At 32.6% G+C, this 18186-nt stretch overlaps 1 protein-coding gene across 1 annotated transcript; it reads right to left on the reverse strand.

Annotated features, from left to right (window-relative positions):
• Positions 1–1392: 1392 nt before the first annotated feature.
• Positions 1393–8354, reverse strand: LOC107028574 (protein unc-13 homolog). Its single transcript, XM_015229687.2, has 5 exons — positions 7680–8354; positions 5419–6288; positions 3914–4369; positions 2815–3004; positions 1393–2732 (listed from the first exon to the last, which is right to left on the reverse strand). Exons 1-5 carry the CDS (start codon positions 8244–8246, stop codon positions 1810–1812), a joined length of 3006 nt encoding a protein of 1001 aa, XP_015085173.1. The 5' UTR covers positions 8247–8354; the 3' UTR covers positions 1393–1809.
• Positions 8355–18186: the final 9832 nt, after the last annotated feature.

An 18186-nucleotide genomic window follows, 5' to 3' on the forward strand; every position in this document is an offset into this window, starting at 1 on the left:
TATGATATTTTATGTTAGTAGTAGTATCAATAAAGAAAATGAGAGTCTCCTTGACTCGATGCTATGCAATTATTTTCCAGTTGACCCTGGTGTCGATTTTAAGTATGTTGCTTGTGGTAATGACATTGTTTGTCATTCTTATGATTCTTACTTGGTGTTATTACATGATTCTATGTGCTTGGGTGGGGTCTTAATTTGGGTCAACACTACTTATGCCTTCGCACTTAGGTATGAAAGTGTTCAGTTGTGGCTTGACATAAGGGAGGCCTTGTGCTTGTTTGGATGTGGAATCAATAAGGGCTTACATATGAGGTTGTTTGAGTATATTGGTTCCTTCGCTTTACCCCTTTGTCAATGTTTCTTAAGTAACCTAGTATCTCTTGCTTTGATAGGACACAAACCCTTCTTGATCATTTTTATGCTTGGTTATATGTTAAATTTGTTCATCCTTGGCATGGTGATGAAATTGCTATTGCTAACGCTAACCCTCATGCCATGAGGATCTTGTTTTTGTTTGCTTTCCCTATTGTTTTGCAAGGTTTGAATTCGAGGACGAATCCTTTTCAAGAAGGGGAGAATGATGCAATCCAGATTGCCACAAAGTCATCCACTACCGCATTGATGGATTGTTACAAGGATGGTCCCCAGACCGCCCAAAGTTCTAGTAGCTCCTAGACAATACAGGAAGCGGGATCCATCGCCAAGAGGAAGGGCGGATCGCTGAGTGGGATGGGCGAGCTCGACTTAGCTCGCCCCCAATGGACATTTTTGGTCACTATTGAAAACCATAAATAGGCATTTAGGGATTCATTTTAGGTTAGATTATTTTGAATGTTGAGAACTGAAAACTCATGTTTGAGTGTTGAGAGCTTGGTAAGCTTTTGTTGCCTTTTGTTTAGAAATGTTGGTTGCTTGGGATATTGATTTTCTTGAGGTCATCGTGAGAGTTAAGTGCTTTTTGTAGGATTAATAGATTGAGGTCGTTGGGTTTAATATACCCTTTGATTGCTTTTTGTTTCATCTTTTTGTGTCTATCTATCTATACGTTTCGTATTTGATTTCCGCGTTTTATCGTGATTCTTCTTATGGAAATTACATCAAACATTCTTTTATCGATTAAATCGAACCATTAAGTATTACAAATATCATGTTGGTCTAGTTATTAATTTAGCCCAATATCACATATTGCTTTACAATTTTCAGTTTATCCTTTCTTCTTTTGGGAACTTTATAAATAGTTTCTGCTGCCACTATCTACTGCTTAGTTGATTTATTTTAGTGTGCTCCATATCACTATTATCCCAAGTCATGCTGAACAAACACCACACTCATGGTCAATCCTGATGTGTTCAAATTTGGACTTCATCGGAAAATAAACTAGGATAGCATACCAATAAATACCAGTGTATATAAATACTATTAACAAAAGCCATCCAAATTACTATTGTCTACATAGGGAAATCAGAAGGAATAAATGAATATATATAGATATATATAGAAGACAATGAATCTTAAATCAATTACTATAAACAAGCAAAATGATGGGATCAAATCTCCACAAACTTTTACCTCCAATAATCACTTACTGCTGCTGCCTTGGATTCCTACCTTCTGAAAGCAATATGCTGAAATGAAGAAATCAAACTATACAAGAAAATAGTCATTCTTTAAATATGTCCAAAGGTATCCATACCCTTGGCTTGAGGATCTTATTGCTCAATCTGAAGCATATTACGGAACATCGCTAGCATCAGTCAAGATTGATCTTAAACAAAGAAGCTGCTTCCCTTGATCAAGCCTTCCAATTAATCACAGTTTCTTAGGCAAGTTGTAAGTCTTTTTAAGGAACTTGGAAGCAGCATCATCATTTCGGTAGCACAAGACCCGTAACAGGGTGTTTGGTTCAGTTGGATTCCATTGCCCTGAGGTAGGGGGCAAGGGAAGCCTAGATTTTGCGGATGAACCATAAGTTTCCAACGTTGATCGCCTGAATCTCTCAATGAGGCTCTCTGCATCAGTCCGGAAAAGAGGGAGTACATCCCTCACTGTTGTTGAATATTTGTTTATTATATCCACAGGCAATCCATCCCCATTTGCCCAGAAAACATCTTTCAAGGACTTGAAATCGTCCTCTATAATTTGTGAATCCTGCTGCATGAAAATTCTAGAAGGTCCTCCAGCAAGCAACACCACCAGGAAACCATCAAATGATGCTTTCATTATGTCTGCAATAATTCGAGTCCGAACTCTATCATTAACGGTGTTTGATATGATCGTCAGATTCTTCTCAAGTTCTTGAAGGAAAGGCTCAATGCGAGAAGAGGATGGCTCCCCAATATACAGTCCATCCCATAAAACTGGACTTAGATCATGAAAGACAATCCTATAGCCGAGTGCCTCAGAAAGCTGTTGGATTCCCTCAATACAAGCAGCAGGTGAGATTTCAAACTTCTTTCCTAACCCATTTGAGAAGTCCTCTACATGAGCTGATTCAGAATTCCTCAAAAGGGTAATAATTCTCTTCTCAAGAACTTCTAGCTCTGTTCGAATTCTGTGGAAAGTATTTATACGTTCACACAACTGCAGCACCCCAGATGAGTTATCACCGTTAATCGTAGCAACCTGTGGGTTCCTCTTTGTATTAAGTGTCTTATCCTTCTTCTTCCACAACTTTGTAGCAGTCGTACATCTGGTTAGTGCAGGCATGGTTGGAACATATGTGTTCCTTGATCCTACAAATGACACCACACGTTACTGGGCATGCTAGGCTTATAAAAATTGTTTGTCCTATTCACAATAAGATTTAGAAATTACCACAGCCAGATTTTGCCTTTGATACGTAATACTGAAGACATCTATCAAGGCCACTCATTAAGTCGGGGAGCAATGCTGGATGCATCGGTATTGGCAGCAGGAAGAATGCGTCTAAAGTTTCATCAATAATCCTAAGGACTTCAACAGCAGAGGGGGCAAATCCTCCTTCGTTAGCTTGAGGATTCCAGACCTTTTTAATCACGAAAACAAGATAAGAATGCAACACCAAATATATAAAATAAGCACAGTTGAAAGCAAGAATTTAAGTCATGCTTGGAATATAGGCGATGCCAATTAGTTGGAAATTTAGCTTAGTCATGTTCATATGTTTACTTGAGATCCTATACTTTCTAGGAGTCTTTTAGCCCATATAAGAGATTCTCGTGCCAAAAGGAAATATAGAGAACTTCTACTACTGCTCATTTTCATTTTTATACAATAAAATGTTGGCTCGGATGAATTTTTGGCGGGGATTCATATAGCCAACCCCAACTTGTTTGGGACTGAGGCATAATTATTGTTTGTAGTTAAAAACAAAAAATATCAGCTATTTCTAAAATCTAAAGGCAGGTTGTAATAAATCATCTTTTCTGTTGATCAGGAACAGAAAGGAATTACAGGAATGTGGAGTTGCGCTGAACAAGTTCATACAGGGCCAATGAGATGAAGACCTCAGTTTTCTACAGGTCTGCAGCTATCTATAATATAATCTTGTTGAAGTCTAAGAAATCTCTTGAAGCTTGTATGGGGTCACTTAACCTCTCAAGTAAGAAAAGGTCTAATCAGAATAATTCTCTCAATTTTCAAGACCCACAATTATGTAATAGGGAGGGTTCTGGAAGTGATTTTTCCTAGGTAATGGTGACATTCCAAGCGTTTAACTTGTATACATTCTTGGTTCTTGCCACAAAAACATAAAATATAGTGCTGAGGGTTTTGAGTAAGGTAAATGCACTATAAGCCTATGCAGAGACAAAGTTGCCTTCTGATTGCAGCAGATATTTGCCAAACCATATGATGCAGATATAAATAATAAGATGGTTGCTTCCATCTTGTGGATGGGAAGTTGAAAGCAAATATCAAACTGATGAGTCCATACCTCTTGTTGGAGATTTCTGTCAACCCATTCCTTGAGTCTGTCTATTCTCATCTTAATCCAATCTTTCACCATGTTGGCAATTGCACCTTCAGCTTCAAATGGAGGCATCTCACGGATAATTGCCTTTCCACCATCATCACTGTCCACTGAATCTTCAACAGCAATCTGCACAAGATCTTTCTCCAATTTATCTGCTGCTCTCAGTACTTGTACAGCATCTGGTGTCAATTCTGTTATACCCGAAACAAATTGTTTAAGCTCATTCCCATAGCACACGTGTAGGGTGGCAACGGCTACTCCTGCAGCAAAAGGATGCCATCTCTTTAAGATGGGACTAAAAATCTCCTTCTCTTTAGAAGCCTGCTCACCAACATCCTTTGCAAGGATGGCAAGGACAGGAAGAGGATTTGGTTGGTGTCTTGATGCTCTCCTGCTTGAATCCGCCTTCTCCATTAACTGCAATCAAGATAACCAAATTTTCTAGTTTTAAATTGCACTCAGATGGTCATTCTGATGACATGTTAAGCTGACTTTTAAGCTACGAAATAAGGAACTGCACCGAACACAATCACAGCCCTTTCTATAAGCAACTGGTGGCAGTAGAAGCAAATCATTATAAATATACCCCAAAGATGAGAATTGTGGCAAAACTTAGAGAGACCTAAAACTTCATACGAGTTTGAGATGAATTAGTGAGGATTGAAGAAAATCAGCAGCCTATGTCCTCAAATATGATAATTTAGGAATAACTTACAGGGGAAAAAACCCTGCATAAAGCTTAAGAGACATGCTGTCAACAAAAGCAGTGGACAGAACATGACCAAGATAGAAAGTATATCATGTAAATTGGAGCTGAAAGTAAATCAGATTGGAACAGCCCAAACAGAAGTGGAGTAATTCCAAATAGATGCAGTATTTTCCGGTAAAGGAGATAGATGCAGTATTTTCCAGTAAAGGAGATAGATGCAGTATCTACCCACATTCATATGCCTTCAGACATACTGCACTTATACTTCTGTTAAATGTTGGAACTCGAAATTTGTGCAAGGGGATTCGAAAAAGTACTAGAATGTCACTTGGGATTTGAACCTGAAGCTTGATCCAATTTTTGAATCCTTCTTGTCATTACACTAGAATCCTCCCTCCTAATTTAGAGAGGATTTAACAATTTATATATAAAAAAGTATTAGTTTTTGCCCTACTTGCACGGTATAATTATCAAATGGAGGGGAGATCCAATTTTAAATGTTAAAAGTAAACCAGACAATAGAAGTTACAAAATTTATGAATCCACACCTGATTATCCTAATTTGGATAATTCACACACTATTGACGTAACATTATGAAAACAGTTAGTTAAAAGGTGTTGCTTGCTGATTAAAATCTGCAACTATAAATTAGTTTAAAAGAAATCAAGCCTAATAACTGGTATGTTCCCCTGTTACCGTTGTCAAAAAAAAAAAATGGTATGTTCCCAATAAAAGTTAAAAGAAGATAGAACTTGCCTGTGCAAATGCAGTGCGAAGTGATGACCTGATGTAAGTGTCAATTCTACTACGAGCCACATCAACTTCGCCCTTACGCCGCCGCCGGTACTCATTAGAAATATCTTCAACAAGAATTCTTGCTGCAGATACCCCTATAGATACAATGGTTGGCATTGATTCAATATTCCCAGCATCAAAAGTGTCATGGTATGCAAGAAGCCTTTTCTCAGCCCATCCCAACATTGCTGTTAATGTAGAATTCAGGATCTTAGCATATGCAGGATCTTTAGTGGTCTTTGCATCTTTAGCGACTTCAGCTAGCTGACTATCAGCAGCGTCTAACAGATCGTTATCAACTTGACCAGTCGCGACATAACGATTAAATAAAACCCATGAAAAGCAAATATTGTGAAGCATTTGGTTAAGTCCGAGAATTCCCCAAGTTTTCTTTATGAGGTCCATAAGTTCATCAACTTCCTCTATGATAGACGCTTCGTCATTTATATCAAAGCATGCCTCCAGAAGTATCTCATAGAGTCTAAGATTCAAAGGCAAACCGTCAGCCCAGTGGCATGAATCAAAAACTGATCCATCAGATGACCTATTGGCAAGAGCCATTACAGCTGTTCGGAGAACTTGCATCGACTCATTGTTTCTTCCTGTTTCTATCGGACGGTCTAAGGCAGCTTGAATAATTTGCCGCAGCCTCTGAGCAGCAGTATTCGACTTATCCAGTGGCATGTGTGGATGTAAAAGAAGTCCAGCTTCGAGAACTTTTAGATTTCTTTTCTGCCAAGCATCATATTCTCTCTGATCAGTAAAATCTGCAGCTTTGAACTGTTGTAAGAGCTCCAAGGGAAGAACCGTTGACTCGATTCTTCTCCCAACCTGTATTGTGCACATTAAAACATGATTAGTTCCAGAAAATTATATCAAAATTAACCATTCTTTAAGCATTAACAAATCAGCGATGCTCGTGAGGAAGTGCGTAAAATGTACATGAAAATTTGGTTGAAAAGAACAGTGTAGAAAGAAAGTCAATATTTTTATGTCAAACTGATAAGTGTAACAACAGAAAGACTTGTTTTTGTTTCACTCATGGAAAAAATGTCTGAGAATACAAGATTCATACAGCAAACAGGACAAAGAGGTAAAAACAAAAACTCTACAGCAAAAGACAAAGTTGATGGATATTCAACAAAAATGACATAAAAAGAGACCAGAAAAATCCATTAAAGAATAATGCTCAAGGTTAGTCACTACATTTAGGCCTTAGCTGCATTTAGCAGGTCCATCATCAGACAAATGATACAGCTGAACTCCACACATCCTGCTAAATCCAGTCACAGAAGCACAACTTGGCGGATAATATCACCTCACGAAATCAATATAATAATATTGTTAATGAGGATACTGCCAATGCAATAAATAGTCCAAATCTGGCTCAAAAAAAAAAATACACCACTAGTCAATCTCTAAGGAAGGATTTTTTATTTTTTTTGATAGCTCCCTTTAAGGAATAATTAAGGATTATTTAATGGACACATTATTCGCCTAATGTACCCATGTCAAATGGGTATAACATAACTGTGGGTGATTTGATCCCGTAATTCAAATACCCCAAAACATACTAATCAAAACATACCCATATCTATACTGGATAGTACCCATACACAAGTCCAAAAAGGAAAGGATGCTCCGAAGTTGTGTATAAAAAGAACTCAGAAAGAACTGCTTGGCTTCATTTAATCCCATATCCTCCGGGAAAAACTCCCCGAAAATTTCCTCAGTTCAAATTGAACATAGCATTTTCTGGTCAAAAGCTCTAACCCCAGCAAATTGGTGCCACAAGGACAGAAATAGTGCTCGGAATTCGCCCCAACCTGAATAATGTTGCTGTTCTTAAAGGCAGAAACAGAATTGCCGTTAATGAGATAAATTGAGCAATTTTCTTAACAGATCGAACTTGTAAACTGCAACTCACCACAAGATGAAGACTTTATCAAGAATTAAACGCTAATATGCCCAAAAGCATATAAAAATGGAAAAAAGTAGTGTTAATTCCCTAACAGATCAAACATGTAAAATCCAACCCACCAACAAAAATGCAAACTTTACCATTCATTTACCGGAAAAAAACACACAAAAATGCATAAACCAGTGACAATTCACTCAGACAGTAAATTTGTAAGATGCAACTCCACAAGAAAATTCAAGCTTTATAAAGAATTTACACTAAATAGAGCAAAGGGACTACACATTAGCTCTAATTAAGCTACCTGGCCAGCAGTAATTCTCAAAAGAGCTCTACGAATTCTCGAATCAAAATTCTCAGAAACCTTCATTTGGATCCTCATTAGCTCCCCTATGGTTACAGGCTTCTTGGGCTTTCCACCAGAGCCCGGGCTACCCTCAGTCCGCTTAATTCCCGAACTGGAGCTAGATCGAAGGCCCAAAGCTTTCTTCATTTTAGAAGCAGCAGTAGAAGTAAGAGATCTTTGCATAGAAGGTGAAGACGAATTGGAATTCGACGCTGATGGTGACGGTGACGGAGATCGATCGGAGGAATTAGAGGGAATGTAGGTTAAGGCTTTTCCGGTGGAAGTCCTGCAAGAAGCTACAAAGATCTCGTAAGCAGTTTCACGGAGGTCAGTAGTGGAGATTGACGGAGTAAGGTCAGGGAATGGTGATGGAAGTGGAGTTAAAGCAGAGCTGGAAGTTGAGAAGCGAGAGCTACTGGTGGCGCCACTGCCCAAAGACATGGTGGACACGGCGGCGGCGGCGGCGGCGGTGGTGGAGTCTCGCCGGGAATAGCCTAAAGTACGGTCTCTGAAGAGAGACGCCATTGTTAGAGAGAGAAAAGGTCTGTAATTTCTACTTAAGATTTTGGGAGAGACGAGTAAAGAGAGAAGAGAATATAGGAGTACTTCTCTTTCCTTTTTTTAATTTTTTCCTTTTTGCTTTTCAAATTTCTGACTTTTTCTTTTGGAATTGGAAATAAAATAATACTGACCTAATTTATATTTTAACAGGAAAAATAATTATTGAAGTTTATTTATGTAAAGTTTGTAAATGATATTAGTAAAAAAAATTGGTTCCTTTCTTTTGTTCATTTTTAATTTGGGCTTTAAAAAATAATTTACATGAATATTTTGTCATTAATACATATTAATTTATATATAATTTTAGATTTTGAAATATAATTAGAAGAAAAATTAAATCATGTTAAAAGTAAAATATACTAATATTTTTAATATAATAAATAAGTAAATTAATAATGTAAGATCTAGTCGGTCGCTTGTACTATTTTTATTGAGGATCTATTAGGTTTATTATTAATAAAATATAAAATCACTAGACCATGTCTAGTAGTATAAATTTAACTTTAAAAAAAAAGTAAAAATATACTGAGGTAATAATCGTTAAATGATTTTTGCAATTTAACATTGATGATTAAACAGTCATAAATGAGTCTAGGAAGAATTCATTAGATATATATCCTCTTAATTTCCAAATTTAATGTTTTTATATAGGAATTTAAGTGATTAATTTACTTATAATTTATTTGGTAGAGGTCAAAAAAAGTTATTTTAAAAAAGTAAAATGTTTGATCAAGCTTTCTGATGAAAATAATTTTTCTGAAAAATATAGTTATTAGAAGTAAAATATATAGTTTTTCCCTAAAAGTAAAAATATACTTAGAACTACATTTTTAATTTTTTTTTTTTATCAAACACTAATTGTCTAGAAATGTTTATAAGATTTATTGATCAAACATAAATTGTGTCTTGTCAAACATGCTATTCTTAATATTGTTTCAAAAAAGAATACACGGCTTAAATATTAGCCATTTCAAAATAAGTGTTGCTCTAAAAAAAATTGTCTTAAAATAAGTATTGATATACCTTATTTAAAAAAAAAAAAAGTATCTCATTCTTAATAACATTAGTTGTTAACAAATTCAATAAATAGAAATAACTGGGTATATTATATTTTATATTTATTACCTATTTTAATAAACGTAAAACGAATTAAAACGAAGCTTATTTTAGAACAATGTAATATGAATTAATTACTGACATTTGTTTTTCCGTACATATAGTTTCATCATACAGATATAAACACCAATCATTTAGAAATTGCATTATTTGACATAAATTTAGTAGTTAATAAATTGAAAAAAATGAGTGGAACTATTTCTTTTTTTAAAAAAACAAAAACAATTTGGGTGTTCTAAATTTTTTACTTTGAAGTGTAAAAAAAAATTTTGAAAACAAATCTTTCTTTTAGTCAGTTAGAAAACGACAATCTTTTATATTGAATAATAATTTAATTTTAATATATTACTTTATTTTGAATAAAATAATGATATTTATGTAAAAAAAATATGTGATTTATTCAAATTACAAATATTAAAAACTTTCTTTTTTTATTAAATTCTAAAAATATAAAATTATATCACATAAATGGATACATAAGAGTATAGTTCTATATTATATAAATCAAAACAAATAAATTAATTTATATAAATTAAATTTCGATATAATTCTACATCATATAAAATGGATACATAAGAGTATAGTTCTATATTATATAAATCAAAACAAATAAATTAATTTATATAAAATTAAATTTCGATATAATTCTACATCATATAAAATGAATACATAAGAGTATAGTTCTATATTATATAAATCAAAACAAATAAATTAATTTATATAAAATTAAATTTCGATATAATTCTACATCATATAAAATGAATACATAAGAGTATAGTTCTATATTATATAAATCAAAACAAATAAATTAATTTATATAAAATTAAATTTCGATATAATTCTACATCATATAAAATGAATACATAAGAGTATAGTTCTATATTATATAAATCAAAACAAATAAATTAATTTATATAAAATTAAATTTCGATATAATTCTACATCATATAAAATGAATACATAAGAGTATAGTTCTATATTATATAAATCAAAACAAATAAATTAATTTATATAAAATTAAATTTCGATATAATTCTACATCATATAAAATGAATACATAAGAGTATAGTTCTATATTATATAAATCAAAACAAATAAATTAATTTATATAAAATTAAATTTCGATATAATTCTACATCATATAAAATGGATACATAAGAGTATAGTTTTATATTATATAAATCAAAACAAATAAATTAATTTATATAAATTAAATTTTGATATAATTCTACATCATATAAAATGAATACATAAGAGTATAGTTCTATATCATATAAATTAAAATAAATGAATTAATTTATATAAATTAAATTTAAATATAATTCTACGTCATATAAATCGAAACGAGGTGTATCATGTATGTAGGACAATTTGCTGGAATGTGAAGGATATTGGTTGGACTTTAAACTAGTTCTTGATATTTGGGATACTAGAGGCACACATACAAACACTAATTTTACAAGAATGTGTGTATTTCTTTTTATTTTTCCTTATTTTGTTTTGTCTAAAAAAAAGAATATAATAATTAAAGAGTGTGAAATGACATAGATAATATTTAATTAATTAATAGTGTGATAGCGGTGGCAGAAAATATGGGCATGTTCTCATTGTGTTGTAGGACCATTTTTTATTTGTTTACTACTATGCAGAACATGGCATTATATAAAATCGTTAGTTAAATAATACTAGTACTAATAGGTTAACGCACAGTTTTACATATGTTTTTTAGTACTAAAATCTCAAATTAATTTGGAGTTTGACTTTTTTTATTTTATTTTTAAAGCAGAAAATTGGCTAAATTTCAAACTTAAAAGAGAGATAAATTTTGTATAAACTATGGTGGGAAAGGACCGAAATCATCCTTTAAATTTGAGCTTATAGTTGAAGTATTGACAGACACAATGACTTAATTAATCAGAGTCATCTACGTTATTTTTTTTAAGCAAAATGACAGTTCATTAAAATATTTATTGATAACTAAAACACTCATTTCGATAAAATATTTATTGATGATTAATCAGAGATATTTAATAGTTTATGATAGTGACATCAAAGATGTTTAAATTTTTAAAAAGTTGATAATTTTTTTTGCGGAGCGGGTGCATAATTTTTTTTTATATCGATGTATGGGTGCACCCAAATTTAAAAGTTAATTACACATCACTTAATAAATAAATAATACAAAAACTTAAAATTTAAATCAAAACTAATCGACAAAAGTCAACAAAAATAATTTTAGCTACTAGTTGAATATACTCCCTCTAGTTCATATTAAATGAATTATTGAGACTTCTTTGTGAATCAAATAAGTAAATGTTTCAAAGTTCAAGAGAATTATCAAAGCTTTTTTTGATATTTACCTTTTGTTTTAGTAAGATTTTTAACTGTTTTACATTTTCTAGAAAATAGTTAGAAATAATCAAAAGTATAATAGTAGATAATATCTTAAATTTATCTTCAAAAAATTTTCTTGAGAATGTGTATACCTAATAATTCACTTAACACAGAGCGAAATATTAAAATTTTAATTATTGAATTAATCAATTTAAGGCTAGAAACATAAAGAAGATACGGGCCAACTATTTCTTTTGTTTTGTTTTTGTTTTTTTGTTTAAAAAGAGATTGTGTTTAAAAAAAAATGTAGCAACTAAGGATTTGTTTTGTTTGAAATGAGTGTGTGTTTAAAAAAATGTTGCAAGTGAGGATCGAACTGCAAACATTTTACATATAAATGAAAATAGTGTGTTTAAAAAAAATGCTATAAGTGAAGATCGAACCGTAGACCTCTTACAGACAAATGAAAAGAGTGTTTTAAAAAATACATCGAACCACATATGTCTTACTCATAAATGAACACGCTTACCACTAGCCTGTGTCGTATCTTAATGTGTTCAATTAATCATATATTCATTTTAGACAATATTTTTATCTATATACACAGTATAATTTTTTGATGAAGACTGTTCGGCTAACCACCCTTTCATACTTGTAGCTCCGCCCTTGACATAAATCCTTAACCATCCTTCGTATTTATAAAAATGATGCATATTTAGTCAGAATCAACAAAAAAGAAAATAATAACAAACGAAATCGTGATTGGTTAAGGTTAATCTTTAAACTAATATAAAATAAGTAGTTAACAAATTAATAATAATAATAAACTAAATCAAAAACAAACAAGAGATAGTATATTAATATATGCCAAAGTTTTTCTTCTCTTCATTATTTTGAAATATACTACCTATATATAGTAGTACTTGGAAAGGTAAAACTTGCCATAATTTGCCAAGTGTGGATGATGTTTCCACATGTCATTATATTAATATAATGAGAGATGACTCTTCAAAAATGGCCCACATGCCATCCATATATTCTTACAACACTCCCCCTTGGATGTCTATTTAAATGAAAAGTTAAAGACTATATACATAGATATTCACAATACGTTTTATTTGTTGCCTCATTAAAAATCTTTCTAGGAAAATCTAGTGGGACAAAACCTAGGCTAAGGAAAAAAGAGTGCAATATGTATTTTACTTCCCTTGATAAGACCACGATTCAGATGCTTAAGTCTTCGCATTCCAATCTTTTGTACCATCTTTTCAAGAGTTGAGGCTGGTAAAGATTTGGTGGATAAATCTGCTAGATTATCACTTGAACGAATTTGTTGTATATCAATATCACCATTCTTCTGGAGATCATGTCTAAAGAATAATTTCGGTGAAATATGTTTCGTTTTATCTCCTTTTATGAAGCCTCCTCTTAATTGAGCTATACATGCAACATTGTCTTCAAAAAGCACCGTAGATATCTTGACATCACATTTTAAATAACATTTTTCGTTGATAAAATGTATAACTGATCTCAACCATATGCATTCTCTAGTTGCTTCATGAATGGCTATTATCTCAGCATGATTTGAAGAAGTAATGATTATGGACTGCTTCGTAGATCACCATGATATAGCAGTACCTTCATATGTGAACAAATAGCCTGTTTGAGATCGAACCTTATGTGGGTCAGATAAATAACCTGCATCTGCATAACAAACAAGATCTGTACTACCTCTGTTAGTATAAAACAGACCCATATCACTAGTCCCCTTTAGATATCGCAGTATATGTTTAACTCCATTTCAATGTCTTCGTGTAGGAGAAGAACGAAATTTTGCTAATAAATTAACAGAAAATGCTATGTCAGGTCTCGTAGAATTAGCAAGATACATAAGTGCACCAATTGCACTAAGATAAGGTACTTCAAGACCAAGAAGTTCCTCATTCTCTTCTTAAGGTCAGAATGGATCTTTAGTCACTTCAAGTGATCGCACAATCATTGGAGTACTTAACGGATGTACTTTGTCCATGTAAAAATATTTCAAGATTTTTTCAGTATAGGCAGATTGATGGATGAAGATCCTGTCTACTAAATGTTCAATTCGTAGTTCAAGACAAAATTTTATCTTTCCAAGGTCTTTCATCTCGAATTCTTTCTTTAGATATTCAATTGTCTTTTGGACTTCTTCTGGATTTTCAATGAGATTAATGTCATCAACATAAACTGCAAGAATAACATACCCTGATGTTGTTTTCTTAATAAAAATGCAAGCAAATGACATCATTTATATAATCTTGTTTTATCAAGAACTCACTGAGGCGATTATACCACATGCGTCCTGATTGTTTTAAGCCATATAATGACTTTTGTAATTTGATTGTTTAACACATTTCTCGAGGTTTTGAACTATATGCTTCAGGCATTTTAAGTCCTTCTGGAATCTTCATATAAATTTCATTATCAAGTGAACCGTAAAGATAAGTTGTAATTACATCCATTAGATGTATTTCAAGATTTTAATGAACAACTAAACTGACGAGATATCAAAAAATTATTGTATCCATAACTGGTGAATATGTTTCTTCATAGTCGACACCGGATCGTTGAGAGAATCATTGCGCTATAAGGCGTGCATTGTATCTTACAATTTCATTTCTATCATTTCGCTTTCGCACAAAAATCCATTTATAGCCAACTGATTTTACACCATTTGGGGTTTGGACAACAGGTCCAAAAGCCTCACGTTTAGCAAGTGAGTCTAATTTTGATTTAATTGCTTCTTGCCATTTTGGCCAATCACATCTTCGTCGACATTCTTCGACAGATAAGGGTTCAAGATCATCACTGTCTTGCATAATATTAAGTGCAACATTATATACGAAAACATTATCAACCATGATTTTCGATCGATCTAAACTTATCTCATCACCCGTAGAACTTATTGAAAGTTCTTCATTCACTTGAGTCTCGGGTTCACTGATCTCTTCAAAAATATCAGGATTAATCAGATTTTGTATCTTATCTTTGTGAGATTCTTTTGTAGTGTCATTTTTTATATTTCTTTTTTTGGGATTTTTATCTTTTGAACCGAATGGTCTGCTACGCTTCAAGTGTTTTTGTGATTCAGAAGCCATGATACTTGTAGATGGTCCTTTTGGGACGTCAATCCGGATAGGCACGTTTACTGCGATAGTATGTGACTTTGTTATCCTTTTCAAATCAGTAAATGCATCTGGCATTTGATTTGTTATGTTTTGCAAATGGATGATCTTCTGGACCTCTTGTTCACACATGGTGAAACGTGGATCAAAATGAGATAATGATGAAATTTTCCATGCAATTTCACTTTTAAGTTCTTTTTTCTCTTTCCCTAATTGTGAAAAATTTGTTTCATCAAATCGACAATCTGCAAATCTTTCAGTAAATAAATCTCTCGTCAATGGCTCAAGGTAGCGAATTATGGAGGGTGAATCAAACCTAACATATATGCCTAACCTTCTTTGGGGACCCATCTTATTGCGCTGCGGGGGTGCTACTGGCACATATACAACACATCTAAAAATTCATAGATGACCAATATTTGGTTTATGACCAAATACTAATTGTGACAGAGAATATTTATTGTAATGAGTCGGTCTGAGACCAACAAGTGATGCTGCCTGTAAAATAGCATGGCCCCAAACAATAGTGGGTAACTTACTTTTCATAAGTAGAGGTCTTGCTATCAACTGTAAGCACTTAATAAATGACTCAGCAAGGCCATTTTGAGTATGAACATGAGCAACAGGATGTTCAAATTTTATCCTTATTGATAAGCAATAATCATTAAAAGCTTGGGATGTGAATTCTCCAGCATTATCAAGGCGAATCGCCTTAATGGGATAATTTGAAAATTGCGCTCTTAATCGTATTATTTGTGCCAATAATTTTGCAAACGCCAGGTTGCGAGATGATAAGAGGCACACATGAGACCATCTTGAAGATGCATCTATTAGGACCATAAAATATCTAAACGACCCACTAGATGGGTGAATAGGTCCACATATATCCCCATGTATACGTTCTAAAAATTAAGGAGAATCAATGTTAACCTTCATGGTGATGGCCTAGTTATCAATTTGCCTTGATAACAAGCAGCACGTGAAAATTTATCACATGTAAGAATCTTCAGGTTCTTTAATGGATGTCCTTTTGAGTTTTCAATGATTCGTCTCACCATTATTAATCCAGGATGACCCATTCGGTCATGCCAAAACACAAAAATTTTTAAGTCTGTAAACTTCTGGTTTACGATAGAATGTGCTTCAATTGTACTTATTTTTGCATAATATAAACCAGAAGATAAAGTTGATAATTTCTCTAACACATATTTCTGGTTTGAGACAATCTTGGTAATACCAAGGTATTCAACGTTCATTTCATTTATTGTCTCAATATGATATCCATTTCAACGAATATCTTTAAAACTCAACAAGTTTCTTGGGGATTTAGAAGAGAACAATGCATCTTCTATAACAAGTTTTGTCCCCTTATGCAAGAATATAGTAGATCTTCCGAAGCCTTCTATTAACTTTGAATTACTAGAAATTGTAGTAACATTTTCTTTTCTTCTAAGCAAGTCAGAGAAGTATTTCTCATCTTTGAATATGGCGTGCGTTGTTCCGCTATCAATTACACAAATATCTTTATGATTGATCATTGATACAAACGAAGTTTGAGGCATATCCATATTTTCTTCAAAAACAGATATAAGCATAGTAAAATAATACTATTAAACAAGGCTATTATATTTACAATGATTTAGAAAAACACAAACATATCAAATAATACAAACAAACAGAAAATGATACTATCTGATTTATCGAGGATCGTCATTGATTATTTTTCCTTTCGGAAATACAAAGAAATCAGCTACATCCAGATGCATAGGCTCAACATTTGCTTTTGCATTATTATCAATCTTATGCATGTGCTCAACATTATCTTCAAAGATAAAATTTGCTTCTGGATTATCATCACCCCTTTCAAGGATGCTTGATAAAGCTGAACCAGATGCTTAGATGATCGACAAGTACGCGATCAGTGCCCCATTCCTCCACATCTATGACATATACTTTACGAATTTTTCTTTTGTATCACTTCTGGTCTCTCACCCTTCCTTTTATACTGTTGGTCATTTTTCGGTGCAAGACGACCATCATGATTGTAATTTATTTTACGACCACGATCAGGATCATGATCGGAGCCATGACCACGATAGGAACTACGATCTTTTTTTCGTTAGTGATAATTTGCCTGATTCACTTCTGGGAGTGGCATAGAACTAACAGGTCGACTTTCATGATTTTTTTATCAAAAAGTCGTTATGTCGTTCAACAATAAGAAGATGTGAAAGTAATTCAGAATATTTTTTAAAATCCATTCCTCAATATTGCTGCTGTAGGAACATACTTGAGGCAGGAAATGTGGAGTATGTTTTCTCTAGTTTATCATGTTCAGTGACCTCTTTAGTTGAAAGGGATTAAAATAATGGAATTGACCGATACTATTTAATTATTTAATCATAATATAAGCTTAAAAGTATTTGAATGATCTAAAATATTTAACCCTGAAGTTTAACATCCAATTATTACTAATGTTCCTTTCTAAATGAATATTGCTTCAAGTATATCATTATTTTTAAAAGTATTGATATTTGTGAACTTAAAAATGAGGTAAATTTTATTAGGTAGTAAAAATTATATATAATAGTAAATTATTAATTTAAATTAAATGGTATAAATATAGTTTGATTTAATTGTACCCAATAGTAAATTGTTGTTATTTTTGCCTTTTTTCTGGTGGAATTTCTCTCACCACTCTCGTGTTGCGCTGTCAGTCTCTCTCGCCTACAAATATAAATGTATAAATGCATTTGTGTTTATATAAAGCGAGAGAAAATTGTATATATACACATATTTTTGTTTCCCTATCTCCCAGATTTCGCTCGCCATGCGCACTCACCTCTCTCACTTTATACAAACACAAATGTATACAGTGCGTTGTTTGTATAAAGCGAGAGAAAATTGCATATACAAATACAAATGCATATATTTTTGTCCGATACACTTATAGTTATACAAATACGATCTTTTCCTGCCCAATTTTCTTTTGTCTTTCTCTCTTTCTCGCTTTATACAAAACAGATTATACAAATGATATTTTTGTATATGTATGCCGAAACAGATTATACAATTGCTTCTTTTGTATATATGTATAACGGAATAGCCATAATTTTCATTTGTATATATATAGCGAAATATATATATTTATATTTGCTATGGAGCATAATTATGCAAAATATAACTATAGCTATAACATAAAAATATGAATTTTATATTTATTATATGTAAAAGTTGGTCAAAATTATATTGATGATAGGAAGAAGCAAAATTGTGATGGGATGAGGAGATAG

The sequence above is a fragment of the Solanum pennellii genome, chromosome 8, assembly GCF_001406875.1.
Source record: "Solanum pennellii chromosome 8, SPENNV200".
NCBI lineage: Eukaryota > Viridiplantae > Streptophyta > Magnoliopsida > Solanales > Solanaceae > Solanum > Solanum pennellii.